Source organism: Bombus affinis, chromosome 6, assembly GCF_024516045.1.
Source record: "Bombus affinis isolate iyBomAffi1 chromosome 6, iyBomAffi1.2, whole genome shotgun sequence".
NCBI lineage: Eukaryota > Metazoa > Arthropoda > Insecta > Hymenoptera > Apidae > Bombus > Bombus affinis.
Genome location: NC_066349.1, coordinates 4,259,742 through 4,285,031, shown reverse-complemented (window position 1 = coordinate 4,285,031; position 25,290 = coordinate 4,259,742). Strand labels below are relative to the sequence as shown.

At 37.6% G+C, this 25,290-nt stretch overlaps 1 protein-coding gene across 4 annotated transcripts; it reads right to left on the bottom strand.

Moving 5' to 3' along the window:
• Window positions 1–258: 258 nt before the first annotated feature.
• LOC126918135 (LIM/homeobox protein Awh-like) lies at window positions 259–24,691 on the bottom strand. 4 transcript variants are annotated; one of them, XM_050725788.1, is made up of 7 exons: window positions 24,443–24,691; window positions 23,379–23,573; window positions 12,466–12,749; window positions 4,371–4,588; window positions 3,632–3,880; window positions 2,920–3,093; window positions 259–2,532 (listed from the first exon to the last, which is right to left on the bottom strand). In XM_050725788.1, exons 3-7 carry the CDS (start codon window positions 12,732–12,734, stop codon window positions 2,426–2,428), a joined length of 1,017 nt encoding a protein of 338 aa, XP_050581745.1. In that variant the 5' UTR covers window positions 12,735–12,749; window positions 23,379–23,573; window positions 24,443–24,691; the 3' UTR covers window positions 259–2,425. The 4 variants fall into 4 exon arrangements, with proteins under 4 accessions (XP_050581745.1, XP_050581743.1, XP_050581746.1 ...); XM_050725786.1 differs by lacking the exon at window positions 23,379–23,573; XM_050725789.1 differs by lacking the exon at window positions 23,379–23,573 and having other exon boundaries at window positions 259–2,493.
• Window positions 24,692–25,290: the final 599 nt, after the last annotated feature.

The following is a 25,290-nucleotide window of genomic DNA, read 5'->3' as shown; positions in this document are numbered from 1 at the left end:
TTTCTATCATACGGTGTCTTATCTATATCGATACTGTGCCTTTTCTATTATATCCTCTTCCACCTTTATCAAATTAAAAAAAAAAAAAAAAATTGCAACAAAGAAAAATAATAATGCTTATAAAAAAAGCTTAAAAACCCAAGACTCCCAAAATTGCTGAATTTGTTAAAAAGTCAAAAAATAAAGAAAAGAAACAAAGATAATAAAGTTCAAAGATACACACTCATAGGATGGGGAACAAACACGGAAACAAAGAAATATGTGCAACATTTTATATTGTATATATACTTAGTTTACAATATTTACATCACAGTACATGTGTGTCGTGTGTATATTAAATAATGATCCTTTTACGGTTACACAATTAATTATCTAAACACTGTAAAAGATACTTTCATTCGGAACATTGCTTTCTGATGTACCCCGGGATACCAGAGACTCGAGTGAACAGGAAACCTCGGTAAGTTGGCGGGGACACCGGACGACTCGAATTTCTCGTTTACGCTAATCGTATAGTCGATCTTATAGGTACGTTTTATTAAAACGATAGCCTGATTACATCAGGTTATTCCGCGGATCAATCGAAGTGAGGACAACTATCGTTCTATTCTTTCAAAAAGAAGGAAAATTACATTTATCGCTTCTTTAGGGCCGTGAAGGGCATTCGTTACTTGTAATCGAAGTTCGTAAATCAACTTTAACTTGTCAACCGGGGCAAACGCGTTAAATCGTCACTTGCATTTCCAATCTGTTAGAAATAATCATTCTTTTACTTATAAATCTTCGATATTTCAATTATAAATTATGTTTAGTAATATCGTTAAATGTTGCATTTATATTTGGAAGAGTTCAAATCAATTTATTTCACGAGAAATTTTACGAATATAGAAAATACCTGGTTAACGGATGATTCGGTTGACAAGTTAAGACACACGATTAATCCTTTCCATTTGCAATATCGCAATTATCATAAATTAATTACTACACAACGAACGTGACGTTGACGCTGAAAGAAGATACGGAGAGGATTAATCTCATTCTCGCGTTACGAGTTGATCTTCACCTATCAATCGCTACGGAAATATTCGCAACTCACTTCCACGTTTGTGCACGCAAATCTGTTAGCGCGTAACATGGAACATTGAGTGTAGTCACTTATTTATAATAAGCTTAACGTCCAGTGCGAGAGAGCTGTGCTACCGTCCAGTCTTAAAAATTCGCGTCTATACGTCTTTTGCTGGTAATCTTAATAGGTTAACAACGATTTGGGCGGATTTCGTTCTAAATCATAGAAAACATTCGGTCTACATATATGTGCTTCAATAATGTCGTTTTACAGGTATCGAGAATGTTAACTTTATTAACCCTCTGAAACGTTGATTAATTTATTTATTTCTCAATCAATCATTTGACCTTTATAACTAAAAAGCGTATACGTTTCACATGTTCACTGGGACAATTATGATTAATCTACTTTTTACGTACACGTAGCCATTTAAAGTAGTTCCAGAAGGTGAAATAAACTTATTTTTTATTACATATTAAGTATGAAAAAACAAGAATTCGTTGAAAAATTGTTTACCTCTGTTTATTTCCTATTTGGATGAACATTAATAAAATATATTCTAAAATACTAAAATGTAGATTATTCCGTCGAACCGTTTGAAACACGTTCTTTGAAACAGATGAGGTGAGAGACTTGATTTGTTTTATTTATCCTACATTATCTCGCTTCAAAGGGTCAATAAACAGAATAAATACGTTATTGTAGAGTTGATACTAAAGTACGACAAGTAATCAATCAACGTGTTTTAAAAACGCGTTTTACGATAAAAAATATTTCAGTACTTAAGTCTTTCTATTTCGACGTTCTATGAAATTTCGAAGAAAAACTTTTAAAGAATTTCTATTCGTCTTGCGTCTTTTTACATACAATAGAATTGAGCAGCTCGTAGCAAGAACGATCCTTGCCGAATTTTTTCAGTTCTTTTTTATCATCGTGTTAATAACGGATATACTCACAGCAATTTTCTAATATGATGGATATTTTATAAAAGAAAAAGAAAAATTGGAATATGTTGGACAATAGTAGAAGATATAGAATATTCTTTCGCTTCTTTGGTGAAAGATAAATATGGACAAGGATCGTCTGTGTTACTTGGCCAATTTTTTTTTAACGAATATCGAGAAAAAGCTTGTGCCTTTCAAAGTCAAAGCTTCGATCGCGACATTTTAATGAATAACAATAATACTCTATATTAATAATAATTAATAATAATTAATAATAATATTCTATTTATATGGTCGGTGGAAGAAATAAAGTCGAAATGAGTAACGCGTTCACCAAGAATAATTCATGAACGTGGGAAAGAAACCTTAAGATTAAACAAAGAATATTTACAATATGCGGCTAATCCAGCGGCGATTAAACCTCGTTCGGCATCGACAACATCATCGAGTCTTGTGACAGTTCGTCCATCGATTGTTCCGAGCCTGAAGACAGAGTTGACGGTGTTGCGATAGAGAGTAGACCTTTTCAAAGCAAAACTTTGTTTCGTCCTTGGGTATTGATAAACTCGCGTTATATTCTAATTGTTGAATTTAAGCAGATAATCTTCATCATTACGTTTAACCCTTTGCACTTTGCCCCTTAATTTCATAGTTTGAGAGGAGAAATTAATGTTATTACGATCCTTCAACCGATAATTTAGTCCTAACGTCTCTATTCTTGGAAATTTCGCTAAAAATCTAACGAAAAATCTTTTACTATTTTCTCAAGAATATGTCACGCAATTTGATTGAAAAATATCGCATTTATCGATTTAATCGAATACTCTGTCAAGACTGCTATACTGAAAGAAAAGCAATAGATTCATGCAACAAATTTCCCACACATGCGAAAATCTCTGATATTCTTACCATGATTATGATAGAGGGATGGCGTTGGGCTTTTGCACGTAGCTGGACTCAGCTGCGGCGGTTGGGGGCCATGATGGTGTTGCTGTTGATGTTGAAACGAATAGGTCAGATGTAAATTGATGTGCCGACTGAAATCGCCTGTGGAAGCGGTAGAATTTGGTGGTGACTGATGAACTGTAACAGCAAACGATGTTTCCTTGATTCTAGGCTATGATAATTCTTGCTACTTTTAATATGCTGAACCACATGCGTCATTATTTCAAGGTCACCTATAGGTATTTAACGTTAGACATTTTAAAAAGCAGAACCTGTAGATCTGCTTTTATACTTTGCGTACACATATTTGCTTTTGAAAAAGAAAAATATTGCATTGAAATAATATTCGTATAACGAAATTTGTGAAACCAAACGTGGAACTATACAAAAAATATCTCAAAAATATTAACATGAATCAATCGAAATGAGACATTCGACATATAACTTCGTCCTTTACCGAAATTTATTACTCGAAAGTTTCTAACGTTTATTCCCCCAAAATATTCAGAATCTTTAATACCTCTTGATCAAATAGTATTGAAATAAATGTAAAACAAGAACGTGGATGTAATAAAGAAGCGGACAGAATAACAAAGAAAATAAAATAGAAATGTCGTCTCACTAGACAGCTGTAAATCGGACAGATATCGGTGAAAGAAACAAACGCAAGAAGTACCGTGTTGCCCTTTCATTTTGCCCGTGTGCAGATGCTTCTTCTGCCTTGCCCTAGAATTCTGGAACCAAACCTGCGTAACTCTTTTGCTGAGTCCGGTCACATGCGCTATCCTCTCGAGGTCTTGGCCGTCCGGATTGCTGTCCAGTTGAAAATTCGCTTGGAGAACAGAGAGCTGTTCCTCCGTGAACGTGGTTCTCACTCTCTTCGCCTTGTTACCGCTCTTGTGCCCGCTCTCCGAGTCACCGCCTTCTGCGAAAGTACCAATTAGAGGTGTTCCACCTTTGCTTACGCCACTAAATCTTTCCCTCCGAGTCTGTAGATTTCATTTTGTCATTTTTTTATTCCACCATCGAATAACTTAAACCCTAAGCTTTTTCCAGATTTAACGATATAAAAAGCAGGCGCAAAGAACTAAAACCACAAATTTTGATAATCTCAAAGATTACAATGTACCGAGAATATATCAAACTACATACTTATAAAATAAAACGCATTTTTTGAGCGGAAATGACATTCGAATATCAGAATTGTAAATAGCGATTTTCTATATCTTCGTAATCGTTAAATCGCTTTACGATCGAATTACTTATTTGGTAAACTTAACAAGCGGTGAGAGAAATAAGACGCGACATCCGGCCAGCAATGAACGTGCCAATGTTATAATTATATGCAACATAGAACACGAAAGGCTTAATTAGAGATATTGTGGTAACGTAATAAAGTATCGGCATAGTCTCACCATCGGAAGAAGTGTTATTGCCTTCGACTACATCCAGGTAGTGTGCTTTGCAAAGCAATCTGGCGTCCAAGAGGGCGAACTGTTCGCCCGTGGAAAGTTGACGAGAACAGGCGTCGCATGCAAAACACGCCAAGTGGTAAACCCTTTCTCTGGCTCTTCTCACCCAGTCCCCGGCACCCACGCTTCGACCACACTTCGCACACTTTGCGCCAAAAGTGCTAAACAAAAATAATTTCAGACAATTTTATTCGTTGTAATCGATGAAATTTGGAGATTTTTAAACGTAAATAAGCATAACGATATATAAAAAGTGCAACAATATTTGGACAATGTATAACAAATATATGCAACAAGTTCCTTCGTTTAAAACATATGACCTAGCTATTCATAAATTAAAAATTTTCCACAAGTTTTCTATGGTAAACGTTCAAATATTTTGGCATTAATTTTTAGTGTATATTTTACATTAGAACCCACAAGATAGCTGTAGGTAACTGCTATATTTCAAGTCAAGAAAATCATACGTTTCTTCTTCAGGATCGAACGATCTGAATCTCACGACAATTCCAGGTAACGTTCCCATTCTTTTCCATTAATTTTATCAACGGAGACCAAAAAGGATAAGCGAAGAATGCGGAATTTTTCTATGAAAAGAGCCGGGTGACTAACGATGCCATGGCATGCCGGGAAATCCGAAGCAGTCGTAAAGAATTCGCAGGCACGCAGCACGCGGCCACCTGCGGCAATGGCGCCAATAAATTCAACGATGGTAGCTCGCTCCTCGAGGATTTAACTTCGTCCGGCTCTAACGAACGCGTTCGCCGCGAAGTGTAAAGAAAACGTTTCGCGTCAACGATTCTACCTCTGCTCTTCCCGTCTTCGAACATTCAGCAGTCGATAAACCGGCCATCGACGCGCTCTCAACCAGAAAAACGCCTAGTCCGATCGTGAATTTCCTGCTACGGCTGACCATATAGAGAATTTGAGAATAAAACTGTGACATTAATTGATATCATTGTTAATACACGGCGAACGTTTATGCGAATTTGTATCTTTCTAAATAGTTTCTACGATCGAGATGATAAGTTGCAAGAAACTGATAATATTAGTTTGCTTATTACGTTAGTTTGTCTTAATTAATATTAGTCTGCATAGTTGACGCTTTAATAGTTTTCAAATGTCTAAAATAATATTTTGATTGACAATATATCGAATTAGAAAATTACTCTTTTACAAAAGAGGGGAAATATGTATACGCAACTTTTCCATTTATGGCTTTCAAATATCAATTTCTAAGTCACAACGCAACACGCGAATCCATAGTTCAAAAATTCCACCACTTCATCGTGGTTAAAAACTGCGTATATTTAGCTGAGACTACATTAAAATCTCTATGTTAACGAAATAATTTAAATTTAATCAGGAATTACCATTAGCCGGGCATCGGACATTCCAATAAAACGCGAAATTATCATACGTGAAAGAAGATGAGAGGAGCTCCAAAAATGTCGGCGTACGATTTCACACGGTGTGAGTCGATTATCAATGTGCGCGTATTGCAATGGTCGATGGGAGAAATAATTCGTACTTCGAAGAGCGGCAGAGCACTCGGGAGAACGGTCTTAGATAACGCGTCGCGCACGAACGCGCGTTTACCTGGAACAAGCCAGCCTGTACCGGTCGTCCTGTGACAAATAAATGACTGCAGGACCCCGAAGCGCGAGTTGCAACCTTCAAGAGTATGTTTGCGTGTATGTAAACTCGCGCTGCCGCGCGGGAACACCGTAGTGAAAAAGGATTAATAAATGAGGGGAGACGAAAAAGGGAGAAACGAGAGTTGTGAGATAAGGAGGAAGTTGAGGGAATAGATAGGCAATGAGAGAAGAGGTGTAGATGGTAGAAGCAAAAGGAAGAAAATAGAGTGGCAAGGAGAAAAAAGATATTTAGAAAATACTATCTGCAATGCCAGAAATGTTAGAAGGGAAATCGACACTGGAAAATCTTACAATTAGTTTCATTCGACGAACATTTTACACGAACTATTGGCACACGATGAAACATTAAACAATAAGTTTGTTACATATGGCAACACACTAAAAACAAATGGATGTTAGTGAAAGGCATGTAAGAAGAATCACGAAAAGAATGAAAGAGAAATGAAAAATTTCATTAGAAAGCGTCTTCGGAAGAAAGACTCGAAAGAACAGAAGAAAGTTGAGAGAAGAGAAGTTTCTCTTCCCAGCTCTCATCTTGGAAAGCAATCTTTCATGGTACAGCGTGTTCTATGACATAAGTATATACGTACAAGTACTCTTTTACTCCGACGATCTCTTTCTATAATAGTTTCGATCGAAGAAGGAGCGATATGAAAAAAAAAATCCTCTCCGTTTCGTAACCTTTTATTCTTCGTCGACTTATCGATTTATCTCGACATATGAGCTTCTCAAATGTCAAACTGATTGACTTCGCTTTTTATTAATTTCCTGATTTCATTACATAGGTACACGATAAATATTCAATTCTACACTCCCCTTTCTCCACACCTTCGGTATATATTCGTTTCTCCATACATCCATTCCCGCACCCAGTTTCACCATACCTCGTCAGTACTTCATACTCTACAAAACAATCAACTCCATTAGCATCGCTGCACTCGGAAGCGTATCGTGCAAATATCTGCTCGCTCTCGCCCGAACCGTCCTCTTAATCCCGCGAGTAACTATGTCCCGATCGAAACACGCTTATAGTCTTGATATAGTCTAGTCCCATCCGGTATACTACTCGTTACTTTCTCTGTTGGAAATGGGGTGGTGGGGCCACCGGGGTAGTCGCGTGGCCCCATAAGATATCTTCGCGAGGGGGACGAAGGGACTCGCGAACACAGATCGTATAAACAGCTAGGCTGGGATCGGTTGCCGGAGGAACCGGACGAGGAATCGGGATGCACTTTCCGTGTTCATGAATATGATAATGGGCTAATGGCCGCTAGTCGTTGTTTAATTACCGGCCGTGGCGCACACTAGCGACCACACCGGACACACTGGCCGTGAAGAAGCCACCGTCGTGCTGCTGCTTGTCGTTAACCGAGGACGCTCCTCCGGGTTGTTGGCTCACCGATGCACCCATAACACCCACCTCTGCAGCCATTCATCTGGGCGTGCGTGCGTGTGTCGTGTTGCATGCTCGTGTCTTGCCGCTACACGGCTACCGTTTACACCGGCCTAGCTTCCAGTGAAAAAGTTTCCTACCTCTTCGCTTGGGTATATGGTATTAGAGAGCTTGAGAGAGGAGTTTCCAGGCGATGTTACCGAACGGAGAAAACGAGCAACACGGGGTGTGAGGATTTCGTTGTCGACATTGCTGCAGTTTCGTTTAAGCGAGGCTTTAGGATAGTATATAAGTGACTGGTTGTGGAAATTGCAAGTATCAGAGGGTGGTTTAGGTATTGAAGTTTAATTAGCGTTGTGGAGGGTTTTAAGCGTGTTTTGATAGGAAATTGAGCGAGCTTTGATCGTGGATTTTGATGTACGGCTAATTCGATTCCTAAAGTTTGTTACTGTTAGATATTCGATAAGATTTCTTCTATACTAAGAAATAAGAATTTTTCAAATGTAACGAAAAGTATAAAAGTAAAGAGAGCGTATAAAAATCAAGACATTTTAATAGATCAATGCCACCACTCTATTGAACATAATCCCTTTAACACACCCAATATCTTTCCTAATCACACATTTCATTCAAAACAGCATAGCTTTCGATGCATATTACACGATAATAAGCTATTGAATACAAATCATTCGATACAAATCATTGTAATCGTATGTGCTTGAACTAAAACCTTTCTTTTGAACTTTTTAAAAGCTACAAGTCTGTAAATACATATATCGTCTGGTCGACTCTACAATACCTGTAACAATTCATAGCGATTTAATAGGAAAGAAGAAGAATGTACATTTGTAATGCATAATCGTAAATTCTGAATCTCACACAGATACTCAAGCGACAAAAAAGAAACCGTTTTAATCCTATTGTCTCTTAGCGAAGCACTAATTTATCCTGCTTGCAAGAACAACTTTCTCGTTTCGCCCACGTCAATCTCTAGGAAGGGATTTGAATTTTGAGCAAGCGATTGTCAGTTTTCTTTTATCATAACCGATGCAGATCCTATCCACAGAGAGCCGGCAAGATGAATTCCGAAAACAACGAAAATTAATCCTCCAGGGAAGCTTCTTATAAAATCACCAATCTCATTGTTTCCTGTTCGTCGAAGATTAAACTCTATCACCTTGAAATGGTCTGTATTTTGTATGATTGATGACGATTAACTTGTAAATTATATAAGTATAACAACAGAGTTTGTCGTTTGAAAAATGTTATTAAAACTAGAACCACGTATTGAATTTGTTTCGGTTTTCTTTCCTTTTACGATTACTCGAAACACGTGTTTACATCGATTACAAAAATTAAAGGTTTTGTAATGTCTAATGTAATTTGTATGCCAACATTCTTCCAAGTTAAATCAAATACTTTGACTGTTCTTTTCTTTTCAATTCCTCTTAGAAACACCTTAATAATGCCTAATCGTATTGATATAAATAAATGTAAATAATTTTGTGATGAAGTACGCTTCTAGTTTTTTTGATACCCAAGTCAGATATACAAAAACCGATAGGTGTATGTAGACTTTCGTGACTGACTGTACACACACTTATACCTACACCCATTCCAATCGAAAATACCAAGGATCGCGTCAATGGAGTATTAATTAGGTCACATTGTATCAACACTTCAATCACGAATTGAACGAAGGTTCGGTGAAGCGGTGTCCTCGATTCTCGAGGTATCCACGGTATAGTTTTCGATCATTTATCACGGCGAGCCGAGCGTAAATCGAAATAGTGGCTTCGTTTCTTTCCGAGTCGGTTGTCGACGTGTCTACGGGTCGTGGATCCTGTCGACCGGGTCATCGTAAGCCAGCATTACGAGGCGAAAAACGTCAGTCGAAAAAATTACGCGGCAGATTCCTCAGGACCTCCCGCATATACACGACTTTGACCCTCAAAAAGACAGCCACGCCACGAAAAAATCCCGCAACTGTCTTCACAGAGATTGCCGACTCTCTGTTGCCAAACTTTTCATAATTCTTTATTTTATTATTTGAATTTCTAACGTCTGCATGCTAAACAAGAGTATACATCGTAGGTATCTTATTAACACTTTGACTGCCACGTCAAAATCACATGTTTCGCTTAGGACGTCACGGGAGTATTTTTATTTTTCAAAGCATATAATGGCAAAGTAATAATAAATTGATGATATAAGACAACATTCTTCCCCAATGGACCGTTTATCTTATTGGTGGTCACGGGTGACCACCACGGCGCCTTGGTAACAGTTGATAACGACATATTATAACAAAGCTTCGTTTATTTCAACAAACCATTCGCATTCGTTATTTCGTCGTAAGCAAAACGTCCAGAATATATTGTTGAAACGTGTAGAAGATATTAGTAAACAGTATTTGCTCATTTTATATATAATAGTAAGGTATGTTCACACTTCTAACTTCAATTATATGATTATAAACCAGCATTTACGATTATTTTCTAAGGTGTGTTTATAATAATATTCGTAGATTATCCATCAAAGATATGGATGCAAACACAGTGCATCGTTAGATGCAAGATTTGTTCTCATTCTTTTTTATTGATGTTCTAATAAAAATGTTTAATTATTCAATGGGCCACTTTTTATTTCAAAGTATCTTCTATTTATCGGTTATACTCAAAATGCCCTAATTCTCAATTTTCATTCAATTTTTACAATTGTAAGAAGTTCAAGCGCTCCGATCACCAATTACCACCGTAGCGTCACAGGAGAAACCGTGGCAGTCAAAGTGTTAAAGAATAATAATTATCCACATTATTCCGCGAGAGTCGAGTTGCGAGTTTAATGCAATTTTCAAAAGTCTGAAACATTAAATCGATGGACAATAAAATTCGTTTCGACAAGTTCATGTTCAAAGTAATTATAGAAACACATCAGATTCGAAATCGAAAGAAATGACTGTACAGTAGAGTACAGTAGTACCATAACATAATACACAATGAATTCACTTTATTCTTTTTCATTTCCTTTCTTCTGAGGATTACATTGATTTCCGCGTTCGATAATATAGACAGCGATACCGGTCGCTCGTCACGATCGGATATCACGATACGTGATTTTAGACAGGCTGGTGCAACAGCCAGGTGACCGAACTAAGGTTGATTGACAGTTGGATAAACACGTTGGAAAGTGTTCGATTCGAATTCTTCGCGTACAATCGAACAGTCATTGCAAGCTTCTTTTCGTCCCTTGGTCATCCTTCCTACGAAAATATCCGAAACAAACAGCTTTCGATCAGTCATTATCCGATTCCGCTACAAGGCAATGTATGTCGAACAACGTATCTTTACGTTGTATAAGTAAATAGAGGAAGTAGTTGAATTTTTGTAAGATGAAACTATACGGCCCAGTTTTAAAGAGATGTAAACAAAATTTCCTTTCATAATTCTCCATGTTTTCTTTTAAATTGTATAAAGTTGTCATTATCTTATAACTAGTGCAAAATTTCAACAAAAGTTTCTGACGGCGAATAATACAAATTCAATGATTTATAAAGAATCGATAGATCTGCAAGATTCTAAAATTTCTCTAGGGAAAGTAACAGATAGTATGATCGATATTTCAATTCCAACGAAAATTTCCAGTCATGTACCCTATAATAAAAATTCAACGATTTATAAACAGTGGAATATTAATAAATTCCTGTGAGTTTCATTCCGTTGCATTCAGTAATGTAACAACTTAATTCGTAGCCGATAAAACAGTTATTTACCATACAACACAGTTAATTTATAGAAATGTTAACATTGATTTACAATCACCAATCGATCGATCGAAGAGTCACTTATGGATTGTCACGAAGGCAATACTCTAGTTCGTTCGTGCGGGTCGATTAAGAGGTTTCCAACGAATTGTTATTTATTGCATTGATAATGAAAACATGGCACGCCACTCTTTTACCACGGTTTATTATTCTATCGATAGATCAACACACATTTGAATATTACACATAACAACCAGGTTTGCCTTCTCGTTGCTTGTTATCGCAATAATTGAATCTCTTTCGACCACTAAATTGCGGCTACAAGGAAACGTAGATCTTTGACGACGCAATGGCAATTACGAGTTCTGTTGATCTCGATTTATGTTTCGCGGTATGTCTCGTTTTACTACTACGGTAGCTATATACGCTAAAGCATTGCAGTTTCCCTTGATAAACTCCGTTATCTTTATTATTCGATCTTTGATTGAGCGCGTTTTTAATTTAAGCTTCCTCGTTGAGCGTGTAACAGAATTTTTGTTTCAGTATCATAATATGCAGATATACGTATGAGAATATTTCTGGCTACTGATATTATTTGTAACCTGTCACTTCTACGTAACGTTACATTTTTCTGAAATCTTATAAATAAATTTACCCGTCCACGAAAGTTCTCGTGCGCTTCATAAAAAAGCCATTTTTAATAAAAGTAAAATTCTATAAAATTTCGTTGCAAAGATGACGTAAATATTCTATACCAAGACGATTGAAAGCTATTTATCATCGCTTTATATAGAAATTATTATTGCTTTATCAAGTGATACATAGATATGCTGTTATGTATCGTTACATATGTTTCATTTAACTAATAGCTTTTTTATGTAAACAAATTAAATTAATCTTCTCGAATATTGGAGCAAACTGACAATTTCTTTGATCTGTATGCGACCAAACGAAATTTAACATCAGAAAAATGATTATCCGAATATTCTATTATCCGAATATTTTTATCTCTCTATTAATTCGCATATAGGAGGCATATTGAAGCAAACAATGACAATTTGTTTGGTCTGTATATGTTTGTCCGTTTGTATCGTCTGTGTATCAAACGAAATTTAACATCAGAAAAATGATTGTTCTATTATCCGAATATTTTTGTCTCTCTATTAGTTTGCATGTAAGGGGCTCTAATACCTACTAACAATGGAGATTTATTTATCAACTTACAGAGCGTAGTCATGCCTGCAGTAGAGTCTCATGCCCTTCAAGAAGCAGGAATGCTGATCATGTAGCGGTCTGGCACAAGCACAGCACCTCAAGCACCTCGAGTGCCAAGTTCGACCGCCGACGCAAAGAACAGTGCGCTCACGGACGCGTTCTCCGCATCCGCCGCACTCCATCACGCTTGGCGACATTTCCGGCCCTATCAACCCGCCGGCATTTTCGGCTGTAGCAAGATTCGGACCGGTGCCTTCGCACACGCCATCGCTCGTCATATCTTCTATCTCCGTCTGTAATGTCATTGAAGCAAGCGTGAGAAAAACTCGGAAACGTTGATGCTTAACCATCGCGAACGAAAGCTGTAACGTAAAGTGAGCTGTACGTGTACAAGTACGCTATTTAAAAGAATCAGAGTATCTACTAAAAATATACAAAATATAACATAATAATATATGACAATTCAAATACAAAATATTTTTAACGAATAATGTGTCAGAAAATTCTCGAGCGCGAAAGTGTACGCACGTTTGAGAAGGTAGGAAAGGATAGCAGGCATAGTAAACTGCATCGAAACAGATTAATCGAAACACACGCATCCATCAAGTATGTCATAGGTTTCGTGACAAGAACATCCGATAGTTTGTTTGTTGAATTCTGCATGGTATAGCGTGGCACAATACCGTTCACAGGAAATCTAACAGGGGAACGTTGACTTCGTTATGGCATTGCTATTCTTTTTTCTCCGTATCGAACAATCGTGCGAAGACTGGCCCAGCTTCGTAAGCACTTGTATTAGGTCGTCCGAAAAGTTTCTTCCGTATTATAAGGAAATAATGGATGCACAACATTTTTCGTTTTATATTACTTTATCAAATTACGTATGATCCATTTTGCTCTATCAGGATAAAGATCACAACGTTTGACAGATTAGGTTTCATGTTTGTATAAAGATGCGTCGTTGTAAAAGACGTGTCTGTAAAGGAAAGACACTTTTCAGATAACCTAATACATTGTTATAAAACAGCTGCTTAAATATTAGGTTGTTTGGAAAATTCGTAACGTTAAAGAAAATTTAACTAGAATTACACATTTTGCAATTTATATTTTGCCATCTCTCTTATAAAGAACCATTCTCACATTTTCCATTAACCCTTTCGATCCATGTTGTAACGAAGGACATATGTATCCTAGTGAAAGTTTCTAGTGTTTATTATGTGAATTATTATGTTTCATTATCTGATGTAAATTCGTAATAGAAACGCTGTGAACAGCTACAGCGTAGATCCATCGAGAAACTTTTTCGCATTCCGCCATGAAGAGCCGCGTGCGTGATGTACATCAACGTATCACCGAAGTCTCCGCTAATTCTCCGTTTACAAACTCTCATACAGCTTCGTTCAGCAGCTGGTCAAGCGAAAAGGGCACCCTGCAGGGAAGCGTTACACCGTTGCCAACATAACCACGGATCTGCGGAAGGTAGCACGAACCCTCTGCTTCAAAGTCGACGTTCCCTTTCAATATAGTGACACGCATGCCCTCGCGTACAGATTCGTATTGTGTCGTACACGCAAGTCCTGCGAGCACCGGTGTAATATATGTGGCCAACCCACCCCGTAACATCCCCATGATGGTTCTATGGGGATTGGAATACTCCAATGGGATGCTTAAATGGGCAACCGTGGCGTCCAGCCGCCTTCCGTCATTGTGTCGGCGGTCTTGTTACGACGACTCGTGTCGGATTCACGATTCGATCGAGCTACAGAATGCTACGAGCTAAATGATTTCTGAACGAGCGGGGCGTGCCGAGTAAATAAACTTTCGTAAGGAACGATGGAGGGGTTGCTTGTGTGTTTATTTTCTGGTCTTTTATACTGTACATCACTTGGAAGTACATGTTTTGGGAAAGATCGGTTGGTTCGTTGGATTGCAATTTGTCCACTCTGTACTTACTTGCATAATCTAAAACAATGGTCGCACGATCTAGCCCACGCATTTTAGCAACATTAGAAATTTGCGTTAAACATAAACTTGATCGCAAGTCGCTCGTTAATCTTCCGACTTTAGGCCTTTTCTTCCGTCGTAATAAATCCGTGGTTAAAATATCGCCGGCTATATCGTTTCGACTGGTTCATTCGTGTGTCACGACTTCTACACCCACAAGTTAGCGGTTGGCCCAGCAGAGAGAGAGTTATAGGTGACAATAACGAGCCGCGGTTGCATGCGAGGCGGGATCGTAAAACGGAGGATTAGACTCTTTTCGGACTATTAGCCTAATATATGCCTCGCGATATCAAAAAGCATGCGAATCTCCTAGCTGAACTCAAACGCGGCGATTCAAAGAAGCGAAAGAGGAGATTCATAGAGATACAACCTTCTCTAATTGAACTTCGAGTTTTGTAGAGGACAACTATACTATGTACCTACGTTGTAGTTAATTATATATTCTAGAACACTATTACATGGTCTTCGATATAATTGATTAGAATTATTCGATTATAAGATGGTTATGTAGTTTCATAAAAATTATACAATTATTTTTCGAGACTCGAGACTTTACTTAATTATTATTAATTATTAGATTAATTATTAGTTTTATCATTTTTGAAAAAGATTAGTCTGTTTTATAAATTCAAACGACTACATATAGCGTCAAATTTAAAAGTCGAATTATCTTTCATAGGAGAGAGATTAATACTAATTTTATAAACCCTGTTCTCTTACAGTTCTCTCAAAGATCTTGTAATATTATGTATGTCTTCTGTCTCCAAAATACTATCAATACTTCCACGCCGGTACACATACATACACACGTATTTCAGATCCTTACACAGTTAGAACGTGCGAACATTTGGTTGGTTATGGTTGGTGGTTAACCATACGTCACAACTGGCTCCACAATGGTGGCGTATGGGAGTTACATAATGCCATTGTAATGTAATACCTGCAAGCCTCGTAGGTGCTGCTTCTATACCTATATAACACCTAACGCTTGAGAGAACACGCGTGTTGTAAGGTTCCGCATGCGGTGCCCATCATGGAGACGCGTTCTCGTCACATAGGACCAGCCCCATAAGTTATGGTGAACCGGCATACCCTCCTATTTGTACCTAACCCCGGACTCTTCCGAATCCTGCTTTCTGCGGTCGCACGGCCTGTCAGGGGCGTGATTTTCGGAGTTTATTATGAGAATGATACTTCAGAAGCCGGTCTTCCTACAAGGGGACGGAAGTTCACTGATCGTCCTTCTTTAAATTTCAATTTTTTTCTCTTTTCGTCGTTTCTACTTGGGTTCGTTTTTCTTTTTTCTTTTGTTTCTTTTTCTTTTATTAGGAAGCGTTTGAAACAATATAACAGGAGAGCCGCAGACATTTTGAAAACGAATGAATCTTCTCTAGAGAACAACAAGCTATGATTTTAATTGATAACGTATCACTAAACGCTTTTAAATATCTAGTTGTAATTGTAATTAGCTTTTGGATATCGACAATATATTGAATCAGGTTCTATTTAATTAATATCGTTTAAGCGAAAATAATGTCAGAAGAAACACGAAAGCTCGTAAGTAGACTGCGGATTTTTACGCAAGTTCATATTTTCATGGATACGGTTAAAAGAATAGAGTTTAGGCAGAAAACTGATTTATCTGTTAATCGTTTGCACTCCTATGTCGAGCGTTACTCAATATCAGTTTTTATCTCAGGAGTTCCTTTATCGAGTCCCACTCGACATTCTTTCCCGCCTTTTTTTGTGAAACGTGTTAAAGAAAACCAAGATTGCATCGTGGAAATTGTTTCAAGATATATCATACACTTAAAAATTACAAAATACAACAATAGTGCAAATAAAACTGGTATTTAAGTGAATTTGGTTCTTCCTTTATTTATTTAAATTGTCTTATTTTTCAATTAAAGTAAATTTCAAATAAAAGACTTAAAAGCGTTGGGAGCTGCTGGTAACGAAATTGAATTAAAATTTGAAGTGCAAAGGGTTAAATATTATACAGAGTACAATACTATGGATATTTTATGTCTATATCTTTCAAACAACGATCAAACTCGTTGCTGATCTAAATAATCTAAAACTGCATGCTTCCCCACATCCTCCTTATACAATTCTTTCCTGTCTACCTAAAAACGTCAAGGTATCTCGCATAATCCGATCTGCAGACTTAAACGAAGAGTAATCCCGCTTGGCTCGCCTTATTGCCTTATTTACACAAAGGTAGATCGGTGAACGGTTTCGCAGTGTGGCATCGTACACCGGGTTTGTACACGCCTCTATTCAGAATAGCCATGAGGCCCCATTCTTGCCTCTCGAGTGGTTTCGCTTTCGGTCCCCTTGTCGACGACGAGGCACACCACCGGGGTATGACTTTCAAACTTGAAAGCCTGTCGACGGGAGGTCCTATGGGGGTCCCAGTATGCGCTTTCCTACGGTATTCGCGGCTTCGTGTCACTTTCGGTACCGCGACACGGTGTCCATTGAAATCGATACTTCTTCGTTTCCCTTCGACCGCTTGTCTCCCGCCAATGTCACTCGAGGTAGGTACGAGGTAATAACGATAATACGCGTCCCCAATGCCAACAATGAAATTCTCTAGAGACCTTTTTTATTAATATTTCTTTTTATTTTCTTTAGTCGAATAGATGCATAATCGATGATAGAATTTTTGATGAATTTATGTTTTTAGACGTGTTACATATTTTAGGCAACGATTTTTTAACTTGGTTTCGTAAAGATCGTCGAAATTTGCGAAATTTGAATCGCGAGTATAAACGACTTTCATAAATAATCTCGGTATAAAATCTGAAAAGGTATAAAGTCTCAGTCATGTTGCAACGAATATGACTACTATTATAACGAATAAATAAATGAAAGGTAGAAAGCGAACAAATACGTTTTAATCGAACTGTACATGATTCCATTAATTATGTGTCTATATTGCGCTATAACTTGAGGAAGAAACGAAACACGATTTCTCCATAATAGTATTTTCAGATCAACTTTTATTACAAAGCGGTAAATATATTGATTTTCACTAAGAGACCGTCTACTACGCGTGTTCAATATCGACAAATTATCTGCGAGTCGTTAATTAACCTCGCACCTACACCACCTTCCACTTGAATTTCTCACCTGCAAGGCTATGCAAGTTCGTGATTAAGTATATGAACTTTACACGTACGTGTAACACTTATATCGCTATACTCGTGTGTATAGTCACACGTGCCAGCTATGCCTACGACCCTATTTTCTATATTCATTTCCTTTACTTACTTACGTAGATCGTTTAATTCGTTTCGTGTGAAACTTTTATCTCTCCTAGTTGAATAATTATCCAATGACTGGGATAATTTGTCTTTCTATTTAATTTATGCGTTTGAGAAACTTATAAGCAAATTGAAGGTGTGTGTGCAATTAATGGGAAATTAATAATTGCAAAAATTAGCACAATAAAATATGCGGAATAATTCAAGGTATAGTACCAATAGAAAAATTAGAATACGCGACTATATTTACAACGAAACAGTTGTTACGTTAATTTTTAATAAATAGCCAACATTCTCACGATAAAATTCAATCTGAACTTCAAGTTAATTTTCGAATCTTAGAAAAAGACACAATCGTCTATACTTGCCTACATTTCCCTCTCTAAAAATCCTACTAAAAATTAGGATCAGTTAACCCAATCACAGCAACCATCAAATTAAGATCAAACTCTCAATACTTTACAACTCCTTTAAACTCCAAGAGCCACGTCTTTTCCATTCAATCGAACGCAAAGAAGAAAGGAATAAAAAGAAGAAATATCTCGATGAAGAAGAGAAGAAGCGAAGACTTCCTGGTGCGAACAAGAACGATCGCCGTTCCCTTGATCCCGAGGGGCCTTTCGTTCGTTTTCTCTCGCATCCTCCGCAACCCAGGTGACAAGTTGACAAAGTGGCCCACTACGGGCATCCTTCTTTCGGCTGGTTCTTTCAGACGATACTCTACCGCTCGAAATAAAACGAGACAAACACAACAATAAAGAAAAAGAAAGAGGAGAGAGAGAGAGAGAGAGAGAGAGTGTGCGTGTGAGTGAGGGAGGGGGGGGGGGGGAGAAAAAGGATGTTCCACTGAAAATAATGCTTGCCGGGTTTTTGTGTGTTTCCAGCGGCTTTTCGAGTGGTATCCAAGGGCACGAGCCTCTACACGCCTTCGTAGAAAAGTCCTCCCCACCATAAAGATACTGTGGTCTATGGGGTGAAACGATCCCCCGCAGGTACAATGGATCTTCTAGAGAAGCCACTCGAAATCTATTTAAATCGCCATCCGATTTTTCGTTTTCACGCGACACAATATAATACGTCGACTTTTCATGATTTTTGTCGGTTTCTCATTCTTATTCTAGTGGATGTATAGCACGGCTGTGAGTGGATGTGGCGGATCGAAGCACGGGCAGCAGATTCGTTTCGCGATTATCTCGAATCATTTACTACGTAATGACGAAGAAACCGACCGCAGGAGGGAGTCGTGTTGGTATGTAATTCGGGAGCCCATCATATTGAGACAGTGAGAAGATTTTAATTAACGGGGTGATAGCAGTTTTGTAAATGGTAGTGTAATATTATATATATATATATCTTGCGAAGGTATCATTTATTTTACGTTTGTGAATCCAATAAGATAATAATTCTTTGCTTTTTAAATGGGTCATAAGTTATGGCGTAAGAAATATACTGCGAGTTACTTAAATAAACATTGTGTAAGATAATATCGTTACGTATATACGGCTTTAACCGTAGGCCGAAATTGGCTAAAGAAGAGATTTTGTTTTATCGTTAATGTAAGTACTATGTCTGGAATTTTTAACTTTATTTTTATTATTTTACGTTCGCTATTTAATACCTATAAATACAATCTTGACTACAGGATTTCTTTCCAATTATGTGCATACTGTGCAACATTGTATTTTTAAATTTCCTATAAAATCTGCAGTCTAATTATAATTCTAGAATCTAAAGTTCATATCTATGATTTTATACGAGTTTCCTATACTTTGTTATTGGTATGTGTATAAGCGAAATGTGGCGGTTATGCTAATAGGGGAACAATTTTGTTTCGCTACGGTCGCGCGAAGAAATGTCGGCGCGTCGATGACAAAGTGTGTATTCCGCGAATTAAGAGAAAAAAATCGATATGAGAAATAGGGGCGATAATATATCGCGATAGTTGTAGAAGCAAAACGAATCGAGCCACACTTCTGGCACTCTATTAATAAAATGCAAACATATGTTAATGTGACGCGTTTCCTTGGCCACGTCGAATCAATTTATTACCCCGATCCGCAGTTCTCCATGCCGATTCCTTTTACTTCATCCTTTCTTTTTTCTCTCTTTCTTTTGACTTCGACGAGTACGTTGAGCGTGCGAAATATGGCTGGACACTTGTTATTTTTATAGAACACGTTTCCAACAATCGATTTATATAAGATTGTTTTAATTTTATCTTCTTTCGTTAGAGATTTATTTTTCAGAAAAATACAAATTTACATAAATATTCGCTATCTGATTATAAACATTTCCTGTTAAAGTTTCCTACTACGCAGTACCGTTGGTAGTTCATCAAACGGTAATGGATTCTAACTGTACATTTCTTTATAATCAACAATTTTATTCTCCTAAGATTAATGCACCTTTCTGCGTAATACACTCCTAACATTCTAATAGTCACGTGTTCATTGTTCACACTATCATATTATTCCAATACATTTTTGTACCTATATATCGGAAGCTTAAAGTAATCTCTAATACGTTTACGTTACGGTCGCAGGAATGTGACAAGTACTAAACGAAACTATATAACACCTTATTATCGTATAGCAAATTTATAATAATTATCGGTGAAATAAGATAAGCTCGGTGAAAATCTCCAAAGTATTTTTACTTTTGATTTATGATATCTTCATCGTGATTTATGATACTATTTTATGTTCCTAATTATACATACTTAACGGCTAAGTACCTATAAGTACCTATCTTTTCTGGCAACATCTGCTCATTTTTCTTCATATTTTGTCACTGATGTATAGCACAGAATTTATGTAAATGAAACTATAGGCAACGTGGACAAGAAAAATGTTTAATAAATTTGCGAATGTATTAACAGTTACGAATGACATCGACGAATGTTTATCAATGTTTATATCCAAAGGATATTAAAATAAAATTAATACTAAAATAATCAATTTCGATAAATGTACCTATTTAAATATAGGTAGCTATTGCCTATATGGATAATTATAATTGATTGAATAAAGTAGATTGTGTTATGAGGATAAATAAATAATGTGATAGATCGTTTTTACATATCACATTTAAATCATAATAAAAATAAAAAATGATTTTGACAAAACCATGATCGTGATCTTCATAGTTGCAAAAAAGAGAGGAAACTAAGATCCGCTACTTTGACAGACTTCAGTCAAACAGATGCTAAGATGTAATTAAAGAATACCGAAATACTGTTATATCGACACGATGGTCTTTCGAATCAGTTAAATAAGAAAATATTAAATGTTTAATGGATTAGTAAAAACATACTTGGTATTTTAGATAGTGGCGAAATACCCGTTAAGTGAATCGGATCGATAAACTAGAATTAACGGTGAAGACTTCAAAAGATCAAGCAAGATTAATGACGAAAAGAAGTACGTGGATCTAACTGGTGTCCTTCATAAAACGGATTATCCAGAGTTACGATCTATGGGATCGGAGACACGTCGCAATGATGTTGACTTCCAAGTCTTCCACCAATATTTGTTCGAAATTTTACGATTTCAAATATCTATTTAGAACGCTCTATCTCAGAAGTGTAAAATTTACGTTTACATTCGACTTAACAAACAGTAAATTATTTAGCGAAAAAGGATAAAAACTGTAATATGGCAATTTGTGTCTATTCGCAAAATGCCTAACTAATAAACCAACAAGTAACAGGTTAATGTTTCTTCCACTTTTATCTCTATCTTCTCAGTAGATTTTGTTTCGCAGTATACACATTAACATTTATAATGCACTACAGCAATTTATACACTGCACAATATGTTTTAAAAATCTGGTAAACTACACGTATAGTATAACAATGTCAGAAGTATACGAGAAAGCGCAATCTAATCATAGAAGCCAGAAAGCAAACGCGCGACGTAACCGGAAGTTGCAACGAGCAAAATCACAGCTACATTTGACAATAAAATATAGTATAAACGTATTAACAATCGTGGACGCAACAAAACAGAAGCATGCTATTGAAAATTATCTACAATGGACATGTTCGTTAAGCGCTTCTTCTACCCGGAACAGATTAGCCGCGTCGTAAAATAATATGTACTTACAAATCTCCAACCACAATTCTTCTAATTACCGTGAGTGATACGTACGACTACCGAAAATCGGAAAAAAAGAGAAATTATAAGGCGCATAAAAATATCGTGGCGGAACGAATGCGACGTATGATTCGTTAAAGCCGTGGCTCATTTGCTAGTGAATATCTATAAAGTATACCTACGCAGACACGGGGCGAAATCGTAAATACCTGTAAGATCAGATCTGAGAGACGAGGCACATCCCACGCGAAGGGCAGTACACGAGCTGTTATACGAAAGGACCTTTCAAGATGGTACTGTGAGTACGTGTGTGGTCCAGTAAATTGTCGGCGTAAGGCGCAAAATGGCGCATCAGCCTGATCCGAAGTTATATGGCTTCGTTTTTAGAGGACGAACGGTACCAACGAAGCGTACGAGCCGCGACAGTAAACGATACAGAAAGGACGCGCACGTGGTTATTTGCTTAAATGCCCGTGACACCGCGACCTGTTCCTACAAATCGTGACATTCAACGATCGTGCAAGACGTGTTTTTACGTTCAGATCGTTCTTTTGCACCGACCTTTTTAAGGAGTTATTTTCACATTTATGCATTTATCCATTTAGATTGACTATATACAGGAAAATTAAGGGTATAGAAGTTTTCTCGCAAATCTAGAAGCGTTGGTCTTGAAAGGGTTTAACAGTTCCTTAACCCTCAATTAGCGTTATTAAATAGGTATATGATTACCAAAACGTGGACCACTTAGAGATCTGTAGGTAAACATAATTTTTCTGCTATTCGTTGATAGATTTTACCGGTGCTTTCTTTGTATGCACGATTAGTAATTATGGTTAAGTAACTGCAAAAGAATAAACAAGTGCTAACGGTTGAAATATTAATAAATATCGAGAAAAAACGTCGATCATTTACTTGTCAAGATTAACGTTAAGATATAACCTCTTAAACGTCTTGTGATGAATCTGATCTCGGCTACCCGCGTGCATATTACTTTGTTTCTACAAGTTATTCGGTCTTCTGTTTATTTTATTAATTTCCTCGTTGGCTTTATCTTACCATAGGGTTACTCGAATCATTTTTCAGTTTCTGATATTTCTTCTTGCCGAACCTAAAACGATGTTTTCTCATTCTTTCGTTATTAGTCGAAGATCGATGGCATCTCATAACGTACAAGTTTGATTGTTCTGTACAAAGCTGAAGATTGAATTTTATGATGTCGAAGATTAGATGATTCAAATAACCCTATCTTAATACATACACTCATAAATATACTTGTCTATAACCGCTTACGACATTCAATTTTCAATGTCTCCGCGATTCTAAACTTGTGATTCGAGCATCGACACGCATCAATGCGCCGGTGATAACGCGGAAAGCGCATCGAGTATATATGCATTAGAACAGACCGCTTGTATTCGATTCAGCGATACTTAACATTCACTGCGAGATAGCAGCAGTGACACACGATCGACATCGCGACAAGACAATCGCGCCAACCGATCGACCGTAATCCGCTACCTCTATTTCGTTTATTCCTATATATGTAGCTACGTACATATATTTAGCATGTAGCTGCTTCAGCTTGAGACGACCGCGCCTTGCGACACGACGGATGCAAAGTTATGGTTGGTCGCTTGATCCGGCTCGAGGATTCCCCGCCATCCGTTCACACCGTTTCTTTCTTTTTCTTTTCCTCTGCCTGGTGTTACTGTCCACCAACGCTCATCAACCTCATCAGACCGCGACGAATCTAAGAATTTTATGACTGAGGTAAATCACGCGCAAGTGGGAGCTTTTCATTGTAACTTCTCGTTGTGAATTTTTTTTTACCGTTTTCTATTTTATCTTCTATATCATATCTTACGCAAATAACTTTTAACCAATTACATGTTCCTTTCTATAAGCAGCCTCCGCGCACTAGCGACGATTTTGTCGTTCACGAAAGGGCCATTTGTTCGTACGAACGTTGCCACATTCGACGATGCGACTCCAGAACCACTCTTTTATCTAGTAACATCTAGCAACTGGATAACCACTGATCTGTTTTCTTATTGTCGTCAGTCTTATAAAATTAATAAACACGCGTGCATTAGCGACAAAACTGTTTCTCTAGTAGCATATATATATGGCGAAACTAATGACGAAAACAAACAGCTCTACTGCTACGTACACGCACAGCGACAAATCATTTCGCTGTTTAGCGGCGAAACTGTTACGCGAAAAATCGGAGCTACTGCGCGGGGCCTCTAATAAATGAATCATTAAAAAATAAGTCTACAATAAACTAAAAACATTCTATAGTAATTTCTACTACAAGATTATTAAAAAGTAATCCGTAAATACTGAAACCCACCTTCAAACATTTCTTACCCCAAAAATACCCGCTTTATATTCACATATACTTATAACTGCCTCTCTAGATCGATACATAAGTAAGAACCAAAACTCTAAAAGCTCTACTCCTAATATTTTCCAACTACTTAATGATCTATTCATATAACAGATAACATTATTAAAAAATATTTCGCATTAAAACCTGCCAATCGAACCTTCTTGCACCCCCAAAAACCACCTTTACAACATCTTTTATCTCAAAAATACCTCTTAACATCCACATACCTTCATAACTGTCTCTTCAAACAGATCCAGGCACTTCCACGATCTTGTACACCTCCGATCCCTCCTCAGATAATAATCGATCACAGGGGCGTAATCCGCGATCCCAAAGGCATCGCGCAGCACGGCACGAGAGGTAAAACGCGTTCACGCGACGCGCAAGCAAGCGACAGCTACGCCCGAGGAGCGCAGCATGGCCCGAGACTCGATGCGCTCGACGTATAATAACGTAATTCCCGGCCGAGCTACGCTACACGGTCGCGGCTCTGCACGACCCGCTGCGAGGTATCGTATCACTAAAAACGTGGGCGTGGCCTCGGCGTCGCGTAGGCACGGTCGCTACGCCGTGTCTCATTGGTGGAGCTACGACCCGCCCAGCGACACGAAAGTGTACTATCACGAGGCGCACACGAGCGCATCATTTCTCCCACCAAGCTAACGTTGATACGCTTTTTCGATTGGTGGAGTGGCGAGCGTGGTAGGAAGAAGAATCATTCTCGAAGATCTTTCTCTCGAGATGGCTCGACGAGGGTAGCGTAATTGTCCAGCGTGTTGTGATAGGTTACGATGAGATCTGTTTTTAGCTTGGTAACTTTTTCGGATTTTGGGAGAAAGGGAATTTTTGCGGTGTTTGACAAATGGAATTTTGGAACGAATCAAACTATAAAATACGCTGGCTGGGTCTAGGGAAGTTGCGCTGGTACCTTGCTGGTAACTGCTGTTGTATAATACGAATATTATTGTTGGAACTTAATATTTTATTAGTGAAATTTTACAGGCTAAGAGTTACAAATTGCAAATATTAATAAATTATTTTCTGGAAGAGGACGGGATCTGGCAGGAAGAAACAT